The 26,851-nt window shown below is 39.3% G+C and overlaps 2 protein-coding genes across 3 annotated transcripts in view; one reads left to right on the forward strand and one right to left on the reverse strand.

Moving 5' to 3' along the window:
• The window catches only part of LOC114662234 (5-hydroxytryptamine receptor 2A-like), a 620,625-nt gene that overhangs the window by 313,416 nt on the left and 280,358 nt on the right, over nucleotides 1-26,851 (forward strand). The window lies entirely within an intron of this gene.
• On the reverse strand, nucleotides 6,236-9,433 carry LOC114663086 (uncharacterized). The gene has a single exon (XM_028816851.1). The coding sequence runs from the start codon at nucleotides 9,431-9,433 to the stop codon at nucleotides 6,236-6,238; it is 3,198 nt and encodes a 1,065-aa protein (XP_028672684.1).

Consider the following 26,851-nt stretch of genomic DNA (forward strand, 5'->3'; position numbering starts at 1 on the left):
AATGGAAGCAGTGTAATTTGATGGTGACTGACGCAGTGCAGCCGCTGAGGGACTTTCATTTTGCAGGTGATGGGACAATGCTTTACAACTGTGACGTTGGGCGGAAAAGATTGATCTGCAGCCCATGAAGCAGACATAAGTGACGTGGAGCTCAACTAGAGGACAAAATGTCAGAGTGAGAGACTGCTGACATTGAACAGCAGTGCTTACAAATGGTGGATGGAGTAGCACAGAGAGACAATGGGGACTAGCCCACAGTACAGCCCTGCAAAATGGGAAAAGTACGATGGATGAAAGTTATCTAAATGGCAATGGCATTTCGGAAAGAGTAGAACTTACACAAAAAAATACCTGAAATGGGATAGATAGATAGATAGATAGATAGATAGATAGATAGATAGATAGATAGATAGATAGATAGATAGATAGATAGATAGATAGATAGATAGATAGATAGATAGATAGATAGATAGATAGATAGATAGATAGATAGATAGATAGATAGATAGATAGATAGTTCATTAATCCCAAGGGGATATTCACATACTCCAGCAGCAGCATGCTGATAATGAAAATATTAAATTAAAGAGTGATAACAATGCAGGTATACAGACAGACAATAACTTTGAATAATGTTAACGTTTAACTCCCCGGGTGGAATTGAAGAGTTGCATAGTGTGGGGGAGGAACGATCTCCTCAGTCTGTCAGTGGAGCAGGAAAGTGACAGCAGTCTGTTGCTGAAGCTGCTCCTCTGTCTGGAGATGATACTGTTTAGTGGATGCAGTGAATTCTCCATTATTGACAGGAGTCTGTTCAGTGCCCGTCGCTGTGCCACAGATGTCAAACTGTCCAGCTCCGTGCCTACAATAGAGCCTGCCTTCCTCACCAGTTTGTCCAGGCGTGAGGCATCCCTCTTCTTTATGCTGCCTCCCCAGCACACCACCGCGTAGAAAAGGGCGTTTGCCATAACCGTCTGATAGAACATCTGCAGCATCTTATTGCAGATGTTGAAGGATGCCAGCCTTCTAAGGAATTAGTATTGAATTATGTTTGTTCTAATGCTGTAGACATGGGAGGCAAGGTGACACAGTGGATAGTGCAGCTGCCTCACAGCACCAGAGACCTGGGTCTTTTAATGCATAAGGCTTGCACACTCTCCTTCTTGCACATAGATTTTTTCCTCAAATTCCATAGACTCACATGTTAGGTCAACTGATAAATTTAAGTTAACAGGCTTGCATAAACTTCAGCTCCCTTGATATTAATCAGTAAAGATGATGCAGATTATGAAAGGATGGAAATGTCACAGTGAGTCACATCCCACAGAACTGGACAGATGACGCAATTCTACCAAGCAGATGAAGTGATGGATCATCTACCTAGTGGACACAGTGTTGGGATTGGGCTTCTAGCCCTCTATGACACTACCTTGCTCACACATTTGCTATTTAGTAATTTAGATACATTTCTTTAGAGTTGTGGCTCTGAGGCTAGGGATCTGCACAGGCAATCTGAAGGTTGCTGGTTCAAATCCCATAAATGCCAGAAGTGACACTACTCCATTGGGCCCTTGAGCAAAGCCCTTAACCTGCAATTGCTTTGTGTTGAGTATGATGTTAATCTGCATCCAGCTACTTGCAGGGAAAAACTTGGCGGTTGGTGGCAGGATTGGCACTCCTGTCACCTTAAAAAAAAACCTCACACTTCTCCAGTGTGGTGCTGAGGTGTCACCAGATGCACTCGGGTCCCAATCCAGGTGGTTCGTCATGTGGTGGGTGCTATCAGCGCATGTTCCCAACCTGTACATTCTAGAAGATGGTGAGGTCACCACTGTGACTCCTTTCTCTTATGGGCTGTAATACCAATCATCTATATATATAATTCTCTAAGTCGCCGCCAGAGTGGCACGACACCCATGAAAGCACGCAGGAAGGAGCCACGCCCACACCCATGAAAGCATGCAGGAAGGAGCCACACCCACCAACTCTAAGACCATTGGATACGACAAAAACTCGCAGAGCCATGCCCACCAACTCGGACGCGACGCCTCAGAAAACACGCCGTCATTTCTGTCATGTTGACTTTTCGGTTACGACGCACGACCGCGTGCAACATCGCAAACTGTTTTACACGCTACATACAGCAATTCGCATCCGCGACAAACATGCATCTTCTTAGATGGTCCTGCAGGAACATGGAAAACGTTTCCCCGCCCACCAAAGCAGGACCATGTAAGAAGAGGCATGTTTGTCGCGGATGTGAATTGCTGAATGCAGCATCTAAAACAGTTTGCGAGGGGTATCCCATGGGATCCTTAAAACAATCCTTTAAAACTGAGGTTAAAACACAATGAAGGAAGCAGTCTTTAAAAACCAATAAGCCCTGTGCCTCTGTTTCATTAGCGTCTCACCTGCTTCACCGATGCGGGCCCTGCCACAGTCGAGACACTCTCTCAGCAGCTGACCTTCTCTGTGCCTGACTCCACTATAGGCTGCAACAAAATTATGAAAGTACGGGCGCATTTGTTTCACACAAGCTGTGTGTGTAGGTGGGTTGGTGTTAGTTAGTTAATTAGTTACTCGAAGGATTTCAAGATTTAATATGCACAAGCGGTAACACTGAAAAAGCAGCCCAAACCAGAAAACATGGCTGGCAAAAAGTGGCCGACAAATTAAATGCTTGTGCATTGTACTTACTGAAAGCAGCGTTACGGATTTTGCAAATGTTCATTTTTTTCCCTCTGCTTAAAAAACATTTAAAAAGCGGCATGATTATGCGGCATATACTACGCTGCGAGTTGGAATGCAGCGTGTAAAACAGTTTGTTTGTCGCAGATAATTTGTCTTTTACTATTACACGAAGACAATTTCCTGTTAATACTTCATTACATTGATATAGCGGTGTTCTCAGTATTCAAAGCGCTATCCACACAGGGAGGAACCGGGAAGCGAAACCACAATCTTCCATAGTCTCCTTACTGCAAAGCAGCAGCACTACTACAGCGCCACAAGGCAGTTAAAGAATACACTGGGCTCGATTTTGTTTTCACTTCTGTTTACAGAGATCGGGTCGTAGATAGCATTGTTGCAATGTTAGTTTTCTTGGTGGCTTATTACATTACGGATGTTTCACATGTTCATTTTTTTCACTGTGCTTAAGACATTAAAAAAGTGTTTCTCAACTGTGACTCCGGAACATCTCAGTACGCAAGCTATATTAAGCATCAACAATGAAGACTCGCTACACCTTAATCTACAAGTGCTGACACTTATCCCTACCGACGAAGTAACTTTCACCAGCGTGGCTTTCTTCATCACAGACAATCCCGCTTTCAGTCACGGACAATTATATGTTGCTCTCTCCAGAGAGAGTGGTATCCACAAACCCACCCCATTTAGACAACTGTGTCATTCAGGAAGTGTTCACCCATCAATACATAATTATGCGGCGTATGCTACGCCGCGGGTTGGCTAGTTCATTAGTAAATGAGGTCCGTGGCACAACTAACCATGCATTCACTAATGAATAAGCAAGGATAGGATGAATGCCTTTCTTCAGCAAAGCCAGTGTCTCCATACAGAATGATAAAAATCCAGGCATGCAGACAGTAATAAAATTAATTAAACATTTTCATCAGTGCCGACTTTGGTGAATATCCAAGTAGATCACTCAGAGTAATAAAGCAAACTGCCTTTTAATTTGAAGCATTTATATAACAGTAAAAACAGATTGGACTATTAGCAGTCTTTAAGGGTGCAGAGAGCAACTCTGAAAAGATATTAAAGTATTCAAGCAAGAAAGAAAAGGAGAACAGCAATGTGGAGCCCATATTGCCTGTCTTGGTGGGGTTGATACTCATGGGCCTCTATCCACTGTCTAAACATTTGCTGTTGATCAGAAACACCCAATTGGCCTGGTGAATCTGTGTGTGTGTGCATGTGTGTGTGTGTGAGTGGCTCTTCATCCAGGCTTGCTTTGTGTAAAGAATGCATAGATAAGGACAAAAGAAATAGATATTAACTGTCAGTTCTAGATAGACTTTTGCCATGTTAGTACTACATTGCACAAAAATAGGAATCTCAGGTTTCTCTTTCTTACAGCTGTAGTTTTGTGTAGGAATTAAGTGAATTTTAAGTTGGTTAATCAATCATCAATCTTACCTTATACTGGTAATTAATCAAATAATTCGTCAAGGCTTCGACATTTTATACCTTACCATTCTGTGTTATAGTAAGCAGTTCTCCAGCCTTTAGACTTATATCAAGGTAACTGAGGCACACTTGTTTTAAGGAAAGAAATAATACAATTTATTAATAAACTCAAGTATTATAGAAATGTGATAACTGCATATATAAGAGTGGAAGAAGACAGACTACACAGAAAAAGATATAAAATATAGGCTGGCTATATACTATAATTTACAATTCTAATTTGTCTTGGCACAGATAATTAGTTTTACCATATCAGGTTTTTAGGGATGATGTCCAATGTGGTGTAGAGTTTTTGCTTTATTGTTGATCCGGGTTCAAGTGAAGAATTCTTCATGCATATGCTTCATGATCTCTTGTCCATGGTATGCTTTGCCTTCCACACTTGCTGTCTTCCCTGCTTCTGCTGTCTTCATGGAGAAAATCGTCAGTTTTTCTGGCACAAGACGGTAGATGCTGAAGTTCCCTTCTTCAAGCATTGGCTGCTCCTAAGCAGACACAGCTCTGTGCTTAGTTTGGCACACTGGATCTCAGCTTTCATGTCCACAAAAGGGAAGAAAGCTTCACCTTTTCAGCTCTCCAGGGACAGAGCAGTCACAGCTTGTTAGTTTTTGAGAAAAGGATTTTAGAATGCCATTTTGGAGAATGTACACAAAGTGCCCGTGGGAAGAATCTCAGAATTCTCTCAGAATCACTCAAGGATTACAATACATGTGACCGAAGAGAATTCTGAATGTCTCTTAACTTGAAATTCTATTCAAACTCTTTAGGGTGCAGCTAGTTTATAAAGGAAGGCCGAATCATCTTCTGATTGGATTAAAGTCACTTTCAGTTACAAAAATCAATCTTATACAGTATATAAATTTTTACGCGTGGAAGTGTGTGTATCTGTCTGTCCAGCCCACAATTGTGAGGTGGGACAGAAGCACAAGGCTACAGCATGAAGCTCAAAGAGCCAGCAAGACAGCCCCAAGTTAACGAGTCGGAGACAAACTCGCTTAGCCACTAATACATAAGCGAGGCAAGCACATTGGCAAAACAAAACCTCTGAGGAGAGAGAAAACTCGCTTACCTGCTGATAGACAAGGGGGGCAGGCACATCCACATACCGAAACCGCCGACTCTGCATTTCTATTTTTTTTGACAATTTCAATAGTTTCTAGGAGCCCAGGCTTTTTACATCACGGGCTTACACAGCTAGTGTCTTCTAATAGGTGAGTTGTTCTGCCCATTCTAGTTGTCATCCCTTGCATTATAGGTCTTTCTCCTGCCTGGAGTATCCACCCTTTTTCTGGAGAGAGGACCTTGGCAAAGATGTCAGGTCACCTCTAACTTACACCTTTGTTATTAGGAAATTTCTGAAATGTAGCTTGTAACAAAGGACCACTTTATCTTTCGTATGTTCAGGACTTATACTGTTCACTCCGGAGTGTCGATCAGGACACTGGCAAATGATTCAGAATATTCCACACAGCAGCTTAGTTTGAAATTGAACTTATTTATTTGGAGATATACACCTGCATTCGAATAGGTATAGGTGTATTTGTAGTTGTGTGTGTGGTCTACAATAAAAAAGAATACATAAAACTTATTGATAAAGTACCCAAAGTCCACTAGATGGCAGTATTACTGAAATTAAGCATTAGCTTACCGGCAGTATAGAATTCAAATCAATAACGTAATCAGTACATTTAAACGACTTTACATCTTAACATATAAAACATAAAATACAAGGAAAATGCAAACGAACCCACCTCTGGTCATCAACGCACACTTATCTTAACTCGGTACACTGCTGATTCTTACTTAAAACAAATAAATGTTTCTTTTTGCGGATTGACTATTGCGACACTCGCGCACCTTCTTCACTTTTTAACATCCCATAATAGACACTCTCATGCATGCTGGGAGGTGCACCCTTAAATGTGATCCGTGGCTCTTTATAATTGATACCTCTCTAACATTGCCGCCCCCAAATATGCTATGCATATTTGCTATTTATTTCAAACAAAAAATATTATCAAACTTATGATTTATTAATATCAGAGTCCTGATGTTGAATGTCTGGAAGGGGAATAAGACGAGCAACAGGCCTAGTATAGAGTCTATCCTTCACCTTCACCTCTACAGCTCTTACATGACCATCTGGGCTGGGGAAGGTTCTAACAATTCGGCCTATTGACCAAAGTGCTCGAGGAAGCTGAGGATCAATGAGCATGACTACCATCCCTTCTAGTAGGTTTTCAGGCTCCTCATGCCACTTCTGTCTGGCCTGTAAACTGGGTAGATAGTATTTAACAAAACTTGACCAGAATTGTTCAGTAAGCACTTGACTCTGTCTCCATCTCCACCGCCCCATCAGCTCATTAACGGGATAGACAACCTGTGGTAGAGAACTATCAGGCCGCCCCATCAGTAGGAAATTAGGTGTAACTGGGTCCAAGTCGGCAATGTTTGATGACACATACCCCAGAGGCTTACTGTTCAAGATTCCTTCTATTTCAATGAGAACGGTTTTAAGCACTTCTTCAGACACCGACTGTGAACCTATTGTGGTGTAAAGGGCCTGCTTCACGAACCGAATTTCTCTCTCCCATGCGCCACCAAAATGTGGTGCTCCTGGTGGGTTAAATCGGAAATTGATTTTTTGCTTTGCAAGCAATTTCTGAAGCTCTGAACTAAGGGTGGAAAATGTTTCTGTTAACTCCCTCTCTCCACCACGGAAATTTGTGCCTTGGTCAGACAATAGCTCGTAGGGTGTGCCCCTTCGAGCTATGAACCTTCGGAGTGCCATTAGGAAGGAATCTGTGTCAATACTATTGAGAACATCCAAATGCACACATCGGGTAGTGAGACACTTAAAGATAATGCCCCATCTCTTCTCACAACGCCTACCTATCTTAACCTGAAATGGTCCAAAGCAGTCTATGCCAGTGCTGAAAAAAGCAGGTTTTTGAAGCCTCAATCTTGCTAGGGGTAGGTCTGCCATTTTAGGGATAAGGGGCTTTGCCTTTTGTTTACGGCAATCGGTGCAAGTATGTTGGAATTTGCGAACTGCTTCTCTGCCTCTTAGGATCCAGACATTTCTCCTTAATTCGGCAAACACTCTCTCTGGACCTGGATGATGAAGTTTGGCATCATATTCTTGAATAATTAATTTAGTGACTGGATGGTGAGGGTCTAAAACAATAGGATGAATTGATGACTGCTCAATCTCTTCAATACGGCGCAATCGCCCTCCAACTCGGATAAGCTGACATGATGTGTCAAACTCTGGTACTAAAGTAAGAAGTCGGCTGGTGGCAGGAACAGGCTTTCCATTCTTCAGCAACATATATTCCTCAGGAAAACTGTCTAACTGTGAATTTTGAAAGATAAGAAATTCTGACATTCGATAGTCTTCAGCGGTAGGAATGGTTTGGTCACTCCTGCTTTGAACTACAGCTTCTACTAATTCCATCCATGTATGGTATTCCTTAGGGTTAGGAATTAGATGAGACGTCACTGTACTACCACAGAAGACACTCTTCCATTGCTCTGCTTCAACTTCTGGAACCGTAATATTTGGCCTTACTGGCCATTCTGACTCAGGTTTAAAAAGGAATGATGGGCCTTGATTCCATCTGTGTGGTACAGACAATTCAGCTAGTGTTCGACCCCGTGTGATATCATCTGCTGGATTCCTGTTGGAGTCCACATACCTCCAAGAATGGCGATCTGTTAATTCTTGGATTTCAGCTATTCTGGTTCCCACAAATACTTTAAAGCGGCAGGATTCAGACTGAAGCCAGGATAACACCGTTGTGGAATCAGACCACAGAACCACTTGGTTTATTATTAAAGTAAGCTCATTTTCTAAGAGTTTAGCTACCTGTGCTCCATTTAATGCAGCACATAGCTCTAGTCTTGGTATGGTTTGTCGACGCTTTGGTGCAACTCTAGATCTGGCCATAATGAAGGTAAGATGAATATTACCATCTTTATCTTCGGTTCTTAGGTAAGAAACGGACCCATAAGCTTGTTCAGAGGCATTACAGAATATGTGAATCTGTCTGGTAATAGGAAATAAGTCCATATCAACAGGTGTATAACATCTTGGGATACTAACGTTATCCAGAGCGTGAAGTTCTCCTTCCCATTCATTCCAGGCTCTTAATAGATCTTCAGGCAACATAGGGTCATCCCAATCTCTTTGTTTATCCCACAATTTTTGGACCAGGACTTTGGCACGTGTGGTGAATGGAAGAATATACCCCAAAGGATCATACTGACTGGCGAGTACTCTGTATATGTGGCGCATAGTAACAGTTGTCTTCTGCACTGGATGAGACTTGTACTTGAACGTGTCTGAGGAACAATGCCACTTCAAGCCTAAAGTGGATTCGGTGGAATCTGATCGATCCTGAGACAACCAGAGTTCTGTACTGATTGAACGAGCTTCTTGTGGCAGATGTTCTAGTATCTTGGGAAAATTGCTAGTCCATTGACGAAGGTCAAATCCACCATTTGACAAAAGATCTCTTAGTTTGTCTATCAGTTGCTTTGCCCTCTGGGTCGATGGTAGACTCTGCAAATAGTTGTCTACATAGAAGTTCCTTTCAACTAAGGATCGGATCTCATCCCCTGATTCAGTGTTGTCCATTACATGTCGTTGAAGAGCAAAAATTGCACAACAAGGACTACAGGTGGTGCCAAAGGGAAGTACTTGCCATTCATAGATAAGGGGGGAAATGCTACTTTCCAAATTACGCCATACAAAACGGAGAAGAGGTTTATCTTCAGGTAAAAGGCGGATTTGATGAAACATTCCTTTAATGTCGCTACCTACTGCTACAGGATGTTCCCTAAAACGTAAGAGCACTCCTAATAGGGACGGACTGAGGGCTGGCCCAGGGAGCAGGTATTCATTCAGGCTATGTCCATGATATTTAAAGGAGCAATTGAATACAACCCGGTTCTTACCATTATGCTGAACCAGATGGTGAGGAATAAACCAAGATTCTTCAGAGGAGGTGATTGTTTCTGCTGGTAACTTAATAACATATCCAGCCTCCTCCAGTTTTTTAATTTCTTCATTGTATGCAGCTGCCTTTGTAGAGTCCTTTGACAGACGTCTTTCAATGCTTCGCAAACTCGGCATAACAGCTTCTTGGTATGCTTGTAGACAAGGTATATCTTTCTTGCGTAGCAGTGGTGTGGCATAACGTTTTACACCATCTACCATTACCTTTATCGTTTTCGCATGCAGTAGATCTATGGCCTCTTGATCTTGTTTAGACCTTGTTAGGAGTCTCTCATTTCTGTAAGGTATGATGTCTGTTTGCCAGAGTCTTTCAACATTTCTGAAAAGTTCAGATTTTAAAGGGGTGAGGGTAATATGAAGGCATTGCTGTGGTTGCAGGTTCTCCTTAAGTAGTTGTGCTGGACCTTGTAATGTCCACCCTAATCTGGTCTTAACTGCTGCAGGACCTCCTGGTGGTCCAAGGCGCACAGGTGCAATAGGGGTGATCAAGTGTGGATGATCAGCTCCAATTAACAAGAGAGGGCATGCTTTATGAACAGGTTGTAGTGGAAGACCCTTTAAGTGATTGTATCATTGCTGTAGGTCTGCTATTGGGTATGAATGTTCTGCCAGACTCAGTTGATCAGCTGTAAAGGCTCTTGTGATAAGATAATTCTTTTTAGGTTGTGAAACTGAAGCTATTCTGAAGGATACTGAAGCACCATGCAGTGTCTTCACATCTTGTTTAATAGTCCTTAGTATTAGATCCTCTGGTTCTCCTTTCAGACCTAGTTTCTGGGTAGCATCAGATAACAGGATTGTTCTCTCTGATCCATCATCAAGAATAGCATAAGTGTCTAAAACTTTATCTTGGTGTTGTAGACGAACTTTGATTATTTTAAGGAGGACATGGCTGGAGCCTTCAGGTTTATCTAGGTAAAGAGTTTCACTTGTAGAACTCACTAAACAAGTTTCTTCCTTTGGTGATCTGTCGTTTACTTCATGCAGGATTTGAAGATGCTTCCTGTTACAGAGATGACATGGCTTCTTCAGTGTGCACTGAGCTGCTTGATGGGCTCGTCCACACCTCCAGCATCTATTCTTAGTTTTAATCCAGTTGATTATCTGCTCCTTATTAAGCTGTTGAAATTGAGAGCATTGACTCAGGTAATGCTCAGTGCTATCACAGTATGGGCAGAAAACTTTGCTCTTCTCAGGCTTCTTACTTGTAGACTGTGACACGGATGCTGATGATGTCAAAGTAGGTGATGCTGAAGATTGCTCTGTGCCATGAAAGATAGTGGTCTGTCGGGTTTTAGCTCCTATATCTCTTCTGTTGTCTGGTCTGTGCATCGCTCGATCCTTGTGCCCTTTGCCTCTGGTCTGGCCTTCATAGTTTTGGCACCAAGATTCAAATTTAAGCCATTTTGCTAAATCCAGAAGGGAATAAATAGTGCCTGGTTGGTAGCACATTTGTCTTCTAAAAGATGATCGCAACTCCGAAGGTAATTTGGTTAGTAAACGAGCGACATGTGAGCCACAATGTAATTCGATATCACCTTTTGGACCTAAAGTTTGGAGTAGGCCCACTAAGGCTTGTATCTGAAGGGCAAACTTTTCAAATCCTGCTGCATCACCAGGTTGAATATCATGCAAGTCCATAACTGCGGCTATTTTGCTTAAAGCTAGGTGATGAGGTTGTCCGAATCTTTCTGTTAATGCTGCCATTGTGTCTGTGTAGGGAGTAACCGAGTTCAGAAATGAATCAGCTATTAGACGTGCCTCTTCTAGCTTCAGATGATCCAACAACACCTGATATTTAAAGAGCTCGGTGGCATCTTCTGGCAGTAGGTTCATCAAAGCTAATCTGAGACGGGCAAACTCACTGGGATCCCTATGACTGAAATGTGGAATTGTTGGTTTTGGACCTCTATACGTCATTTCTTGCTTAATAACACTGTGCTGCTGTCCCGTTTGAGCAGAGTGCAACATGGGAGGATAAGAACAGTGTTGTTCGTGTGGTACTGAATAGGTTTGAGTCAGTTCTAGTGGCTCCGACTTCCGAAGATCTTGATATTGTCTAATAGGAGTATGCAATAAAAAACTTGGTTGTGGAGAGCAATGGTTTACAGATCCATACATAGGAGAAGATTCTTCACATACGTATTGAATGCCTGGGGGTTCTGGAACTATAAGAGCTTGCTGCTCTCCTGATGGTCTATGATGAATGAAGTTTCGGCCCGTACTAGGTTCGTTGTCATCAAGAGAGGAGCTTCCTTGTTTATCTGCCACTTGTCTACGCCTCGGAGCGGGTAGTGATGGAGTATTTCGATCAAAGTTAAAGGCAATCTTCTCTGCTGATCTAATACGAGTTCTGGGTGCAGGCACTGGGGGAACTTGATCTTGGGTCAGTTGCCTGTGGGTTGAGGGCAGTTGTTGATTTAATTTTAACTGCTCTTGAATGCCTACCTGCATCTCCCATAAGCGCCCGATCTCCTCTCTCATGGACTGTGTAGTCTGTCTTAACTGTTGATTCTCAAGTTCAAGGTCGTGAATAACTAAGTTGTATCTCAGTGGTAAGAAATCAGTATCTTCTGTTTGAAGTAAAGGTGTTTTCACATCTTGTACATCCCACCGATCTACTGTAGTGTACAATCTATTCTCTCCTCCATAGGAACTGTACTGACTGGTAGGAGATGAGGCTGTAAAGTGATTTGTTGACTTCATTGGGATGTAGTATTTATTGGTATACTCTTGATACCTTTCCTTATCAGGTGATGGGCGTGCGGTATGGGCCACAGGTGGTAAAGGAACTTGACCAGGTTACTGAACTTCAAATTCTTTAAGATAGGCTGGTGGACGGGTCAAGCGTCGAGGACGGTCACTGTAGGACTGATACTCCGACATCCTTCTTCCTTTGTAAACACACTATCCGGCTCGAAGGACCAAATTTTGTAACAAAGGACCACTTTATCTTTCGTATGTTCAGGACTTATAGTGTTCACTCCGGAGTGTCGATCAGGACACTGGCAAATGATTCAGAATATTCCACACAGCAGCTTAGTTTGAAATTGAACTTATTTATTTGGAGATATACACCTGCATTCGAATAGGTATAGGTGTATTTGTAGTTGTGTGTGTGGTCTACAATAAAAAAGAATACATAAAACTTATTGATAAAGTACCCAAAGTCCACTAGATGGCAGTATTACTGAAATTAAGCATTAGCTTACCGGCAGTATAGAATTCAAATCAATAACGTAATCAGTACATTTAAACGACTTTACATCTTAACATATAAAACATAAAATACAAGGAAAATGCAAACGAACCCACCTCTGGTCATCAACGCACACTTATCTTAACTCTGTACACTGCTGATTCTTACTTAAAACAAATAAATGTTTCTTTTTGCGGATTGACTATTGCGACACTCGCGCACCTTCTTCACTTTTTAACATCCCATAATAGACACTCTCATGCATGCTGGGAGGTGCACCCTTAAATGTGATCCGTGGCTCTTTATAATTGATACCTCTCTAACATAGCTTATGAATCTAAGTTGAGGGTTTAGTGCAGCTGGAGGTCTGCTGAATCTGCTGGCCTTGTGTGCCCTTAAGGCCTAGCAGAATGGACAATGCCCACCTGGACCTACATTTGTAACAAAACTATTTGCGTAAGTTAGGTAAGAATAGGCAAGTTAGGTAATTAGTAAGATTGCTAATTTTTGGTGCAGATCCTAAAAAATTTATAATCCACTTCATTTGAAGTTGAGATTACAGTAAGGAATGTAACCTTTGTTAACAGCTATCCGACTGCATTTCACTGTTTGCCTCCTTCTTGATTTGACTGTCTTTGCACATTGTAATGGTATCTTTACTGGGTTCTGTGGCTACTTACTCCCAGGATAGTTCAGGTCATTAAGCTTTGGGATGTCTCGGAGAACCTGGACAAGCATATCCATTGAACACTTTGGATAGGCCTTCATTTGCAGAATGAATAAAGTGACTAAGAAGGGAAATTGCTCAAAGTTTAAAATTTTGGTGGGATTTTTAAATGCACGCATATAGTAGTATAGTAGAAGTAGTATAGGAGTAGTGTGCAATGTATTATTTGTTTAAATTCTTTCCTATGAGTTAAGCAACTTGACATTTGAGTAACAGGACGTTGTACAGAAACAAATCTGAAATATAAGTTAGCACGTGTAGTTTAAGCTAAATGTGTCTAGTATGAGTGGACCTGGCAGTGAACTGGTGTTCAGTCAAGGGGTGCCAAGGAAATATTTTGGTTTCGGCAACTTTGATTTGGAGTAAGTGGGTTTGATTATGTTATGTTGTGTTTTTTTTACATGTGTTGTACTAAATTATCAAAGAGTAACAGCAAATGTTTTTGTGTGTGAGTGTACTCTGGGATGAACTAATACCCCATCCAGGGTTAGCTCCCACCTTTCTACAAATGCTGCTGGGATAGGCACTAACCTCCCTGTGAATTTATTTTGGAAAAAGGATATACTGTAGATGTATGTATGGATGGATGGATGTGTATTTAAGATTGAGGATGTGTGGTGGAAATATCCAGCAAACTTTAAATCATGTAATTGAAATGAAAATTTGACAGTAACTTCAAAGTATGTAAATGAGATATTGGGACAGCTTAGCTATTTTCTGCAGGTCCTGCCACATTACATGACTTTTCCAGTGATTTTTCATTGGCAGATTTTATTTACATAATCTTAGAGAGTCTAGGGCATTATAGTCTAACATGCTGAGCAACTCAGTCTAACCAGTCTTCAAGTTGCTCTGACAAAATTAAACAAGTTTCAGTTTGTCTTAACTCATAGGGGTGGGCTCTGTGAGGGCATGAGTTGAGAACCAATGAATGTTTACCTAGAAGTATAATGCATTTAATTTATCTTTGAGAAAAAATGTCTGATGTCTTGTTTTTTATGTACCACAACAGAATGAATAAACGGGGCAGAAATTGCAACTGAACTTGCTGTCCTGGAAATCCTTCCTACAGCACTGGCTCAGTCAAGCAGCACATGATTGGCTGTCAGAAAAAGGGGTAAACTCGTGATACTTAGAAATGTAAAACTTTGCTGGAAAGCTATCATGGAGTAATTTAATTTGTCATACACTGCAGTTTCTAGTCATATAATCTGACATGCTCAGGCAACGGAATCAGCAACTGCAACTATCAAGTTTGGCATCCGCTCCAACTAGAGGTTGTGTAATGTGCCATGAGTTTAACCAAACAAGCTTAATGTACCAAATGCTCCCCATTTGTCAAATGTTTATGTTTTTGAAGTAGTGTTACTATAATACTTTAGATTTTATTGGGCAAAAGTTACATCTATATATCACTGATTAGGAATTTAAACTTTGCCCACTGCCATCCCTGCCTGGAACTCCCTAAAATGATGGTGGCTTTACTTTAGTTCACATCTCAGTGTTGAAACATTTGCAGCTCTATTTAATTGTTGGAATTGAATAAAGATGATTTGTTCAAATATTTTAATTCAATCCTTTTGGAAAATCAGTTTTAAGCTTGCTCTTTAATAAAAGACTCTAACTCATTCTTCTACCGTGTTTCCCCGAAAGTAAGAACTACCCCGAAAGTAAGACCTAGTAGTAATTTCTGATGTAATGCTAATATAAGCCCTCCCCCGAAAATAAGACCTACCGCTAATCCGCCGTTTTTGCATCTGTCCTGAGAGCTGCCGTATTTAGCCTAGAAGCTGCCCTGGTTACAAGGTAAGGCGGTTTTACAAATAGTTAAAAGAGTAAACGTTGTCTTTTGTCCAACATAACATCGGATAAATATGGTGCACTCAAGCCGTTATAAGAAAGTGGGTAGATTTAATATTTCCACATGTTTTGCGAGGAGCCCAAAGAGGTCTGCTAGTCTGGGATTCTGCTAGCACTCACCGTGCTAAAGACATGAAGAACTTCCTTAAAGAGAGAAGAATAGATCAGATAATGATTCCTGCAGGAATGACAGCCTATCTCCAGACACTTGACATTGCAATAAACAAGCCATTCAAGGACCATTGCGAATAGAAGTCAATGATTACATTGAAAACAAAATGGATAGAAATCAGCGGGAGAACTTTGTGAAGCCTAAGCTGCAAGAGGTGGTGACTTGGGTGAAGAATTCATGGGATAAAATCACTGAAAGCTGTGTTGCCAATGTACTACGTGCAGGTTACCTGGACAAGAAGTGTTCATTTAAGGAGAGCAGTATTGCTGCACATGAGAGATTGGGGCCATTAATTCTAAAGGAATTAGAGTCAAAAGAAATCCAGGAAGGACTTGCAGGTTCAGATATGGAGAGTTATGATGATATTCTAGAAGAAGATGACATGATTGTATTTGAATAAATATAGAAGCAGTTAACATACGGTAGTTTGTATAACATGAATACATGTTGATTGTTAAACCAGAGTTAACATATGGAGGGGGTGCTCTGGCCAGGGCTTTAGGGGTGCACGTTTTTCCTGCTGTGGTGGCTGAGTGTGGAACAGTTTTCAACCTCATTTTTTTTGCTTCTTCTCATTCTTTGTGGTTGGCGTACGGCTGTGGGCTTTTGTTTCCTGCTGGGGAGGGGTGCTGCATTTCACCTTTTTTTAGGCAAGAAAAATCTTTTCTCGTTTGGGAATGGGTGAGGTACGGTGTTTTTCGGGTTCATAGCCACACGCTGGCCGCAGGGATCGAGAATGGCAGGAGACGGGGTTGAAACTTGGGGCACTACCTCAGAGTAAGTTGTTCTGTGCTTGCCTGCCGTGGCGGGGGAGGTGTGTGCTCCTGGGGCTCTGTCCAGCACGGCGCTATTGTGGATTCTTTTGGGTACCCCCTCGTACAGTAGTTTGTAGAACATGAAAACCGTACATGTTGATTTGATTGTTGAACAGGCATCAATGAACCAGTAGTTTGTACCGTATAATTGTTGAACAGGAATAAATGTACTTTACTTTTTTGAACTTCAATAAAAATAAAACCTACCCGAAAATAAGCCCTAGTGCATTTTTTGGACCTAAAATTTATATAAGACACTGTCTTATTTTTTGGGGAAACACGGTATTAGGTGTTGAAGGAAGACAATATTTGTGATTAAAATGATTGCTGTAGATATCTTATTATTATACTTAAGCTTTTAAAATTTATAAGCTGTATCAGTATAAGAGAGAAAAATACAGAAGTAATGCTGCACTCTGAGGAAGCACATTGGTGCACTAGTGTCTCCAAGTTGGATAAAGGTTATCAGAAATTATTTCATTTTCCCTTTTTTTGTCAGCAAATTTGGCATTTTTGGGTGGCATCTTCATTTTGTATAAGACTAGGGGGCTCTGCCCCCCCGCTCGCTTCGCTCGCCCACCCCCGTGTTTGGTTTACCGGATATACAATTTAAAGAGATTGTTATTTTCATGGGAATTGTTACATATGCATTATTTTCACTTTTACTTTAAAAACTTTTTTTTTTTTTTTAATATTTTTATTTTATTAATTTTCATTGTAATCATTCCATACAAACAGATCAATTTATAACTCAACAAATTTGAAGACAAATCAAACCCCATCCCTGAGAAGGAGAGCTTAGCTAAAGGAAAATTGCTTTAAGCTTTTTAATAAGGCAACATTAGACAAAAGAAGGGGAGAAGTAAATATCTACATAAATATGAGATGGAGAAGGGAGTTAAATGCAATAATAGTTAGTTCTCTTATTCTAAAATAATATTGATTAAATCCTGCCATATTTTGAAAAAATTTAGATTTTTTCCAATTTCAAATAATATAAAACATCGGTTTCCCACTGACTTATAAGAGGAGAATTAGGATTCTTCCAATTTAACAAAATAAGTCTGCGTGCCAAAAGTGTAGTGAATGCAATCACCGTTTGCTTGTCCTTCTCCAATTCCAGTCCATCTGGAAGGACACCAAACACAGCTGTTAGTGGGTTAGGAGGGATTGTGATACTAAGGCTGTCAGAGAGGCACTTAAAAATTTTTGCCCAAAATGATGTTAGTTTGGTGCAGGCCCAGAACATGTGACCCAGTGAGGCAGGAGCTTGGTTGCAGCGCTCGCAGGTTGGATCCTGGCCTGGAAACATTTTGGACAGTTTTAAGCGAGACAGATGAGCTCGATATATAATTTTTAGTTGAATAATTCTATGCTTTGCGCATATAGAACTCGAGTGAATTCTCTGCTTTGCTACCTTCCATTCCTTTTCTGATATATTGATTAAGAGATCTTCTTCCCAATGTCCTCTTGGATCTTTGAAAGGTAGGGACTCTAATAAGATTTTATATATTGCGGAAATAGTGTTTGTTTCCTCGGAATTGAGCAGTATTTTTTCCAGCATTGTGGAGGGTGCAAGGTGGGGGAAATCGGGCAATTTCTGTTTAACAAAATTTCTAATTTGAAGATAGTAAAAGAAATGTGTAGCTGGGAGGTTAAATTTTGAACGTAATTGTTCAAAAGATGTAAATATGTTGTCTATATAAAGATCTCTGAGCATTTTAATCCCAAAACTTTTCCAGGTATTAAAAACTGGATATACTTGCGAAGGTTGAAAGAGGTGGTTCTCTTGCAGAGGTGCCACTGATAAAAGATTTTCCATCTTAAAATGCTTCCTAATTTGGTTCCATATTCTGAGTGAGTAAAGCACAATTGGGTTATTAGTATATTTGCGATAACTTTCATTTATTGGAGAGCAGAGCAGGGAATATAAAGAAGTACTACTGGATTTTACTTCTATTGCGGACCAAGCCTGTGTATGTTCATTTATTTGTGTCCAGGTTTTTATGGCTTGTATGTTTGCTGCCCAGTAATAAAACTGAAAATTAGGTAAAGCCATGCCACCTTCTGCCTGAGGTCTTTGTAGGGTCGCTCTTCGGATACGTGGGTGTTTTGAGTTCCAAATGAATGAGGTTATTATTGAATCTAACTGTTTAAAAAACGATTTATTGATATATATTGAAATGTTTTGAAATAAAAAGAGAAGTTTAGGAAGGATATTCATCTTAACAATGTTAATTCTTCCGGCTAGAGTGAGATGAAGGGTTGACCATCTATGCAAGTCTTGCTTAATTTTTTCCATACAGACGCCAAAATTTTGTTGATAAAGAGCTTTATGTTTACTTGTGATATTTACCCCTAGGTATTTAAACTGATCTGCTATGGTAAAAGGTAGGGTGTCTAATCTAATATTATATGCTTGTGAATTCACTGGAAAGAGTATACTTTTATTCAGATTAATTCTAAGACCAGATATCTTTTGAAATTCTGTTAGTGCTGTTAAAACAGCAGGGACAGTGTTTTCTGGGTCCGATATATATAAGACCATATCATCTGCATATAGAGAAATTTTCTGTTCCAGTCCTTCTCTGACAATCCCCTTTATCTGATAAGAATTTCGGCAGTGAACCGCCAGTGGTTCAATAGCGATTGCAAACAACAGTGGCGACAAGGGACATCCTTGTCTGGTACCACGTTCTAGTTTAAAGTAGTCTGAGCAAATGTTATTAATACAAACTGAAGCTTCTGGACTGGTATACAGTAGTTTGATCCAAGCACAAATATTCGGGCCAAACCCAAATTTCTCCAATGCAGTGAAAAGGTAATTCCATTCGATCATGTCAAATGCCTTTTCTGCGTCTAATGATAGTAATATCTCTGGGGTGTTTGATTTTGCTGGTGAATATATAACATTAAACAAGCGTCGGAGATTTGAAGATAGATGTCGGCCTTTAATAAATCCAGTTTGATCTTGTGATATTACCGAGGGCAGCACTTTCTCCATCCTTCTAGCTAGGATTTTTGAGAGTATCTTAACATCATTATTCAGGAGTGAAATTGGTCTATATGATGCACATTGTAACAAGTCATAATTTTGTTTAGGAAAGACGGTGATTAATGCTTGTCGAAATGTTTGAGGTAGTATTTGGTGGTCTTTAGCTTCTGTAAATGTTGCCAATAAGAGTGGAGCTAGCTGAGTGGAGAATTTCTTATAAAACTCTACGGGGTAACCATCGGGGCCTGATGATTTCCCGCTTTGTAGTGACTTTATAGCGTCTAGTAATTCTGTTAGCGTTAGAGGTTTATCCAGTTCCTCAGCACTTAAAGCATCTATTTGTGGTATTTGTGAATTATCCAGAAATGCATTAGATTGCGTGTTGTCTTCTTTGGGCTCAGTGGAATATAAAGACTTATAGTAATCTCTAAATGTGTGCATTATTTTATTATGGTCGATGATTTCTTCTCCATTCTTGTTGGTGATTACTGATATTGCATTGTGAACTTCTTGTTTATGAATTTGTTGAGCTAAAAGCTTATTAGCTTTTTCTCCGTGTTCATAGTAATGCTGTCTAGACTTATAAATAAGTTGTTCAGTTTCTTTAGTTGTTAAGATGTTAAGTTCTGTATGCAGGGCCTGCCTTTTCCTGTGAAGAGCTTCACTTGGACGCCTGGCTTGTTCTTCATCTATTCTAGTAATTTCATTTCTTAGCTCTGACACTTTCTTGGTTTCTAATTTATTTCTATGGGAAAGATATGAAATAATCTGGCCTCTTAAGAAGGCCTTTAGAGTTTCCCAGAGTGTTCCTGCAGAAACCTCTGTGGAGGTGTTTGTCTCTAGGAAGAAGCTGATTTGTTTGGATATAAATTCTGTGCAGTTCTTGTCTGCCAATAAAAGAGGGTTAAGACGCCATCTGCGAGGTGAGTGTGAGGGGCTTAATGATTTTAGCTCCAAGACTAGAGGGGCATGGTCAGAGATAACAATTGTGTCATATTTGCATGATTTAATTGTAGGCAGGAAATTATTATCTATAAAAAAATAATCAATTCTTGAGTAGCTATAATGCACTGGTGAGTAGAACAAATATGTTCTTGAGTTTGGGTTAAGAAACCTCCAGGGGTCTGATAAGTTGTGATCATTTAAAAACTGTGTAATTATCTTTGCAGTATTAGATGTCGTCCCCCCTGTCACAGGCGTCCTATCTAAGAGTGGATTTAAAACACAATTAAAGTCCCCAGCCATTATAATTTTATGAGTGTTCACATTGGGAATGGATGCAAATAGATTTTGCATGAATTCCTTATCATCAACATTGGGTGCATAAACATTTATCAAAATCATTTTACTGTTATATAAGTTGCCCATGACCATCACATATCTCCCTTCAGGGTCTGACACTACCTCTGATGCTACAAATGGAACTGTTCTATGTATGAGAATTCCCACCCCTCTAGTTTTCTTTATAAAGCTAGAATGGAACATTTGGCCAGTCCAGTCTTTTTGTAATCTGAACTGATCCTTGGTTAGTAAGTGGGTCTCCTGTAGAAATACTATTTTAGCGTTTAAGCCTGTTAGGTGAGAGCATACTTTCTTTCCCTTTAATTCGTGATTCAGGCCTTTAACATTCCAGCTCACAAAGTTAACTGTCCCATCATGGAGACATTGATTCTGAGTTTTTAATGTCATTTATAGTTTTAATTGGTAATATGGCAGTTTTAATCTTAGTTTCAAGATTCCCCATGAGTTATTGCATTTTAGCCTATTGTTGCATTGATATTTATAATTATAAGAATTACAAGAATAGATTAGATATAACCTGCTCTCCTTCTCTCCCCCCTTTATCCCCCCACCCCCCCATTTTGCCTCCCCACATGAGGCTAGATCCCACTTCGCGATGTTCCAGTCCTCTGACATACGAAGAGACAGAGCACGTCCAAAACAAAACAAACCCCACCCTGCAGCGGCGTTACAGAATTAAAACAGAGATATCTTTTGCAGTTAAATTCTTAATACTATCTGCCGAAAATGTTCTCATTAACAATATTTAAACTTGAAATAATCTTCAGCGCTTTTAAGTTAAGATATTAAGATAAAAAAAAAAAAAAAAAAAAAAAAACTAGTCTAGGATAAACCTGGTAATTCCTACTGTAATAATATAATAGTAATTGTATAAATAGTAGAACAAGCAATAAACCAAGGGTATGAAGTTAAACAGTCTACTTTAAGGTATAGTAAAATAAAAAAAAAAAAAAAAAAAACTTTTGAAAAAAAAATACTTGTCCTTTATTTCCGGCCACGTGCGTGGTTACATCTCTTTCTCACCAGATGTATAATGCTGCTCGCGTTGTGAAGGGGGGGGGGCTGAACGCACGCTAAGGATATGCTATCAGATCATCTGCTGTCTTTTTGCTGCTTGCGAGCTGCCTGTTCTGCTTGTCGCATGTCGTTGTTTTAAGAGCTGGGAGCACATGATGCTTGTCTGCCAAAAGCAATCCAACAACTGCTAGGTTAGATGTCTGTGGACTTGTTTTAAATTATGGCTCACTGCCTTGTCTCGCGTGACGTTGTAAAAACAATAATTGTCCTTTATTTCTGGCCCCGTGCGTGGTTAAATCTCTTTCTTGCAGGATGTATAACACTGCTTGCCTTGTGAATGGGGGGGGGGGGGGGTAGGCAGCTGCTGTCGTGCTGCCCTTCGATCATTTTAAAGCCTGTACAGCCGCTGTCCTTTTTGCCACTTCATGTCTCTGCTGCTCGCGTTTTGATCGCTTCTCTGCGATCATAAATATACACCTGACCGAACTGTGTTTTCTTTGAAATTAAACTTGTTGTTGCTTTAACTGTTGCAGGACCACAGATTCTCATAGCGCATGTTCCATTATTTTGTAAGTCTACGTTTTGTGCATTGAATGATGTGAATGCGAAAAGACTTTGTTTTCTGCTCTTTGCTTTTATTTCTGACCTCGCTTTGTCCTGCTATTTTTTCAATTACATCTGTTCTTGATGATTAATTTCCTTTTGTTTGCGCTAATGCGATCTTTTAGTCATCGACGTTTCATTTATAATGTATTGCTCTTTATACGCTTTACGTGCACTGAGACCCCTGTATCTGTGTGTGCCTTTCCAATACTGATTTTTTTTTTGCTGGCTGTGCTCTGATATTGCTTGTAAGTAGGGTGTGTCTTGCAAGAATCTCATGTTCTATATCCCTACGAGACGCTCCGTGGCCATTCTCTTTCATCTCGCGGGTCTTTTATTTGTCTTCCGTGACCTAAACGTGAAGATCACATATCATCTCCTAGTCATTCCTTCCCACATGATTTTTTTTATAATAGAGAGAAAACAGAATGAAGGAGGGGCTGCAGTTGAGTAAAAACCGAGTATACTCTCAGAAGAAGGACTGTGCACTTTCATGCTATACACCAGATGTATCTGAAGAGAGAATGACAGTGTGACTGAATCCAAGTGAGCGTATTCTACAGGGGTTTTGGCATGTGCATAATGCATTTTTGTGTATATTTTTCATTTAAATTTATACTAAATTAAGCTCAAGAACTCACACACTATTCTTAAATTGTTAATGCCAGTCATGAATACTCAAGACAACTTGGCTGGACCTCAGCGCAAATTTGCTCCACCTGCTTTTTTAATTTCAGCTATCTTCTTTATATTTTCTGCTGGCACAGTGAATTAGGAGCAACCATAACGATATTCCAAAAAACAGGCCAAGAGATTTGCACATTTTTGAGGAAATGGATCAAAAGCGGTTTCCTATAATACCAGAATATTGCTATCAAAGACAACACGTGAAACCATAAGCAAAGTTAATTGCCAGGAGTCATTACAAACATCATGGGAATATTACCAGAACCAATATGCTAAGACTATTTAGAAATGGGAAGCTGTAAGTCAATAACTAGAATACATAACAATAAGAATTTGTGCTGTATGCCTATATCCGTAATCTCAAATAGGGACCTGAAGTGTTGCTCTGAGTTTTAAAGCGGAGACGTATAGTGCCTCTTGGGAAACATTCTTTAGCAGTGGTGCAGTTTGTCCTAGCAAGTTACCAGCAAAATGCTGAGGCTCTAAAATGTGGTGTCATGCACTTGGAATGAAACAATAATAATATTATCTTTCTCAAACTAAATAATTAGTCCAAAGCACACATGTAGGCATGTTCCTTAAAAATAAAACTTTAAGAATAGTCACAGCAATTGAACATAGACAATTTATAGCATCTAAAAACAGATACATTTTTTTCAGTGAGACATACAAGGATTACCAAATTTTCACATATACCTGAACAAACTAACTAGTATGGCTACCATCGTTTAAAAGCTGGAGGCAAGTCTCCAAAAACAGAACAGAAAGTAAAGTCATATGAAGATGCAGTAACTTTATTAAAGTGATATTATGCACTGACCAAAACCCAAAATCAATACAGTAGTACATCTGGAGCAGAACAGTTGGTAGAAAGTTGCCTTATTCTCTTGTAAAATAACGGTTTTTGAACAACGATGGGGCTCAACCCACTGGAACACAAATTTTCAGGATAAAGTTTCTATCCTAAACACGCAAGATACCTTAAATGATATATTTTCCGAATGTTCCAAGAAAAGAAAGTGACAAAGCTTTTAAAGCAGGCTAGGCTAAAGTCCTTATTGTAATTTGTTACAGTTTCATCAGAATGCACACTGTGCCCTAGTTAGCAGGGTAGGGTCCCTCTAGAAGTCCCAGTAATACATCTCTGCCAAGTCCTAGATGGAATTCCTTTTCCTTTCTCATTTGTAAGTAAACTGATTTTCTTTATTTATGCCCCCACCTTTATATTGTCCATTATTCATGTGACCGGAAGGTGCTGGACCTGAGTCTCTAACAATGACTACACTGGATTTGGGTGACTACCTACTAGTTGTGTTTTTCCTAAGATACTTCTGTCCCTCTTCTCGTTAAAGTTAAGGACATGTTCTGAGGTATGTGAGATCCTTCATCCTTTCAACAAATAATCTGGTTCATGATCCCAGCTTGTTCCTCCTGTGAAGCAGAGTGTACTATGTCAATATTTTGAAACACTTTTCTGAGTAGGTCACATTCATACTTGTTAATAATACTCCTTAATCGCCCTGCCACATCTAAAAGTAAAAAAGAGTGTGAAGTGTTGAACAGTCTCATTTAAAAGTGCATTGCTTATCCATATGTGCATTTTTACACAAAGAGTTATGAGACTCTGAAACAAACTACCGAGATATGTAGTTGAAGCAGAAATCTTGACAACCTTTAAGAAGAACCTGGATGAGATATTGGGAGAGCTTAGCTATTAGCTAAACAAACAAGCTTGATGGACTGAATGGTCTCCTCTTGTCAGTCCAATTTCTTAAATTCTTATGTGAGAAATTTCCTGTGTGGGTGAGTAAATATGTCCAGTCCCCCCATATTAATCAATGCACGAGTTTAAATGTGTAGGTAGGTAAGTAAGTATGTCCGGTACTTGCGTATCTACATGCAGACTTACTACTGCTTGTTTGCAATACTCATGTTGCATCTTGCATCATGCCTCGACATGTGTATTCATGCAGAGTGAGCTCCATATCAGTGAATGCTTTATACATGTCCATGCACTGAAGTGAATGTCAGTGTAAAAATATATGTATTTGCATTAAGTCAACTTGGTTGCTGCTGACACAAAATACCCCAGCTCACAATAGTCAGACATTGGTAATCACACCATAGCAATAAATTCTGGAAGAAGCAACACTTTTTCCAAGGTAATACCTCCACTATTTCTTGGCCTGAAGTATGCATTGTATTGTGAAAGACTAGTTATTCATTTGCAATTTTGTTGCATTTTGTACGATAATTTATTTATTGTAACACATATAGTATGGTGCAATCACTTGCTTGCTTTGTACACAAGTCACTTTTTATTTCATTATTAACATTTCATAATTTCATTTGCTCTAGTTAGGTGGTAGTACATAGCGTAATTATTTTTGTTGGTGGTTTTGCATTAAAGTTTATGCAATTTTCATTCATTCAGACGCAGTTGCAAGGGAATTTAGTAGGAAAGTCGGACAAATTTTTAAATAAAACTTATCAGGAAGTATTTGGTTAATCCTGAAAATAAAAGCCAGTGATAACTTAGATTAAGGTAGCACTCAGAGGGAGGTCCGCATCCCCTGCCCAGAATAATTCTTTCTACAGTAGGTGATTGATTGACAATAGACTGACTGCACCCTCTGTTGAAATACCATGAGCATTGCTGCTGAGTCCCCTTCTGGAAGGCTGGATATGGAACATTTCATTGTCTGCACTTTATTAATATCTGGCAATTATCAACAAATCTACAGCACTAAAGATATGAAGGCATTTTATGTGATTAACTTTCATATATTTTGGTGTATTCATTCATTGTTAGTGGGCAATGACAGCACTTTAGTGTATTTTTATGATGTGTACTATATTTGGAATACTAAGTATATTGAAATGAATAACCTCAAGTGCAAGAATGAGTAAATAGATCATGAAAAAGTAGTTTTGTCATATTTCATATTGTTGGGAAAATAAACAATCCCTTTACAATCAAATGTCATGGTGTTCTCTGAGATTAATTGGACACGCTCTGCTTATACTCATATTTACTTCAATTTTAACTCTTCAAAATTCATATGGCATTTTCCCATTAAACTTGCTCCAGTACCAATGGACCTATAGCTATAATTTATCATTTCATCTTTTTAAATCCTACATTTATATTCAATTTTCTTCTAAACTAGCATTTAATCATTTGAATACCAGCTGTGCAACTGAATTACATCAGCATACAGAGAAGACAAATGTCATTTCAAGCTGGTTTCAATTAAAAAGGAGGGAATTACACTCAGATATTTAATGTGAAAAACAATTTCAATATCATAATATGATCAGTATGCTTCTTATTATTTCTACTTGTAAGTACAAATCATGTAAAATGTAAAAAAGTTCTTGTGCAAATGATTATTTTTATCTGCAGATATTGTAAATGCCTTTGTAATTAAAAATCATATTTAAAATGTTTTACTATGTTATTCCTAAATAAAATAACTGTATTTAAAACAAATTCTTTTAATCTTAATAATATCTTCATTTTCTTGTATACAGTAAATTATCTTTTTCAGTCTTCTGAATGCCAGTTAAAATATGCCATATTATGTTTATGTTGTTTTTTTATGTTTTATTTTTAAAAACAGGTTCTCATTTATAAGAAGAATCACATACTGTAAATCCATCCCTTTGGTTATTTTAGATTTTCTTTCTTCATCTCAGAAACATAACCGAATATACTGCATATTCCATACTAATAAGCTTCATCTGCCGGCTTGGCTTGTCACTTACTAATTAATAGTTCTTATCTTCAAAGTAATTAGTGAACATCACCATAGTTATTTAGGGATTTGTTCCTATCCGCAGAAGCACAGGTGATTGACTTTTTTGTTTAATTTAAATGTTCAGTTGAAATTTGCTAATAATGTGTACACTGATGACAGACATGGACCGCTTTGCCTTTTCCTTTCATTTACAGATGCTTCAGCATCGGCGACTTGCAGGCTTGTTTATTTGGGCAGCACTGTCAATGAAAAATGATGAGATCCATGTCTTTCTTGTGTTGACATCCCACCCAGGGTTGATTCCTGGCTTTATGATTGATGCCACTTGGATAGATGTAGTCTCCCTGCATTCCTGCAAACTTCTGGAGCTTTGCTGTGGATATAACATTTCTTCTTTTTTACTCTCTGCCAGGGATTGCTTGTATTTCTTCAAGTTAAAAAATGCTTCTGCCATTGTTAGCATATCAATCAGTCTTTTATA

This window comes from Erpetoichthys calabaricus, chromosome 12 (assembly GCF_900747795.2).
Source record: "Erpetoichthys calabaricus chromosome 12, fErpCal1.3, whole genome shotgun sequence".
Lineage (NCBI taxonomy): Eukaryota > Metazoa > Chordata > Cladistia > Polypteriformes > Polypteridae > Erpetoichthys > Erpetoichthys calabaricus.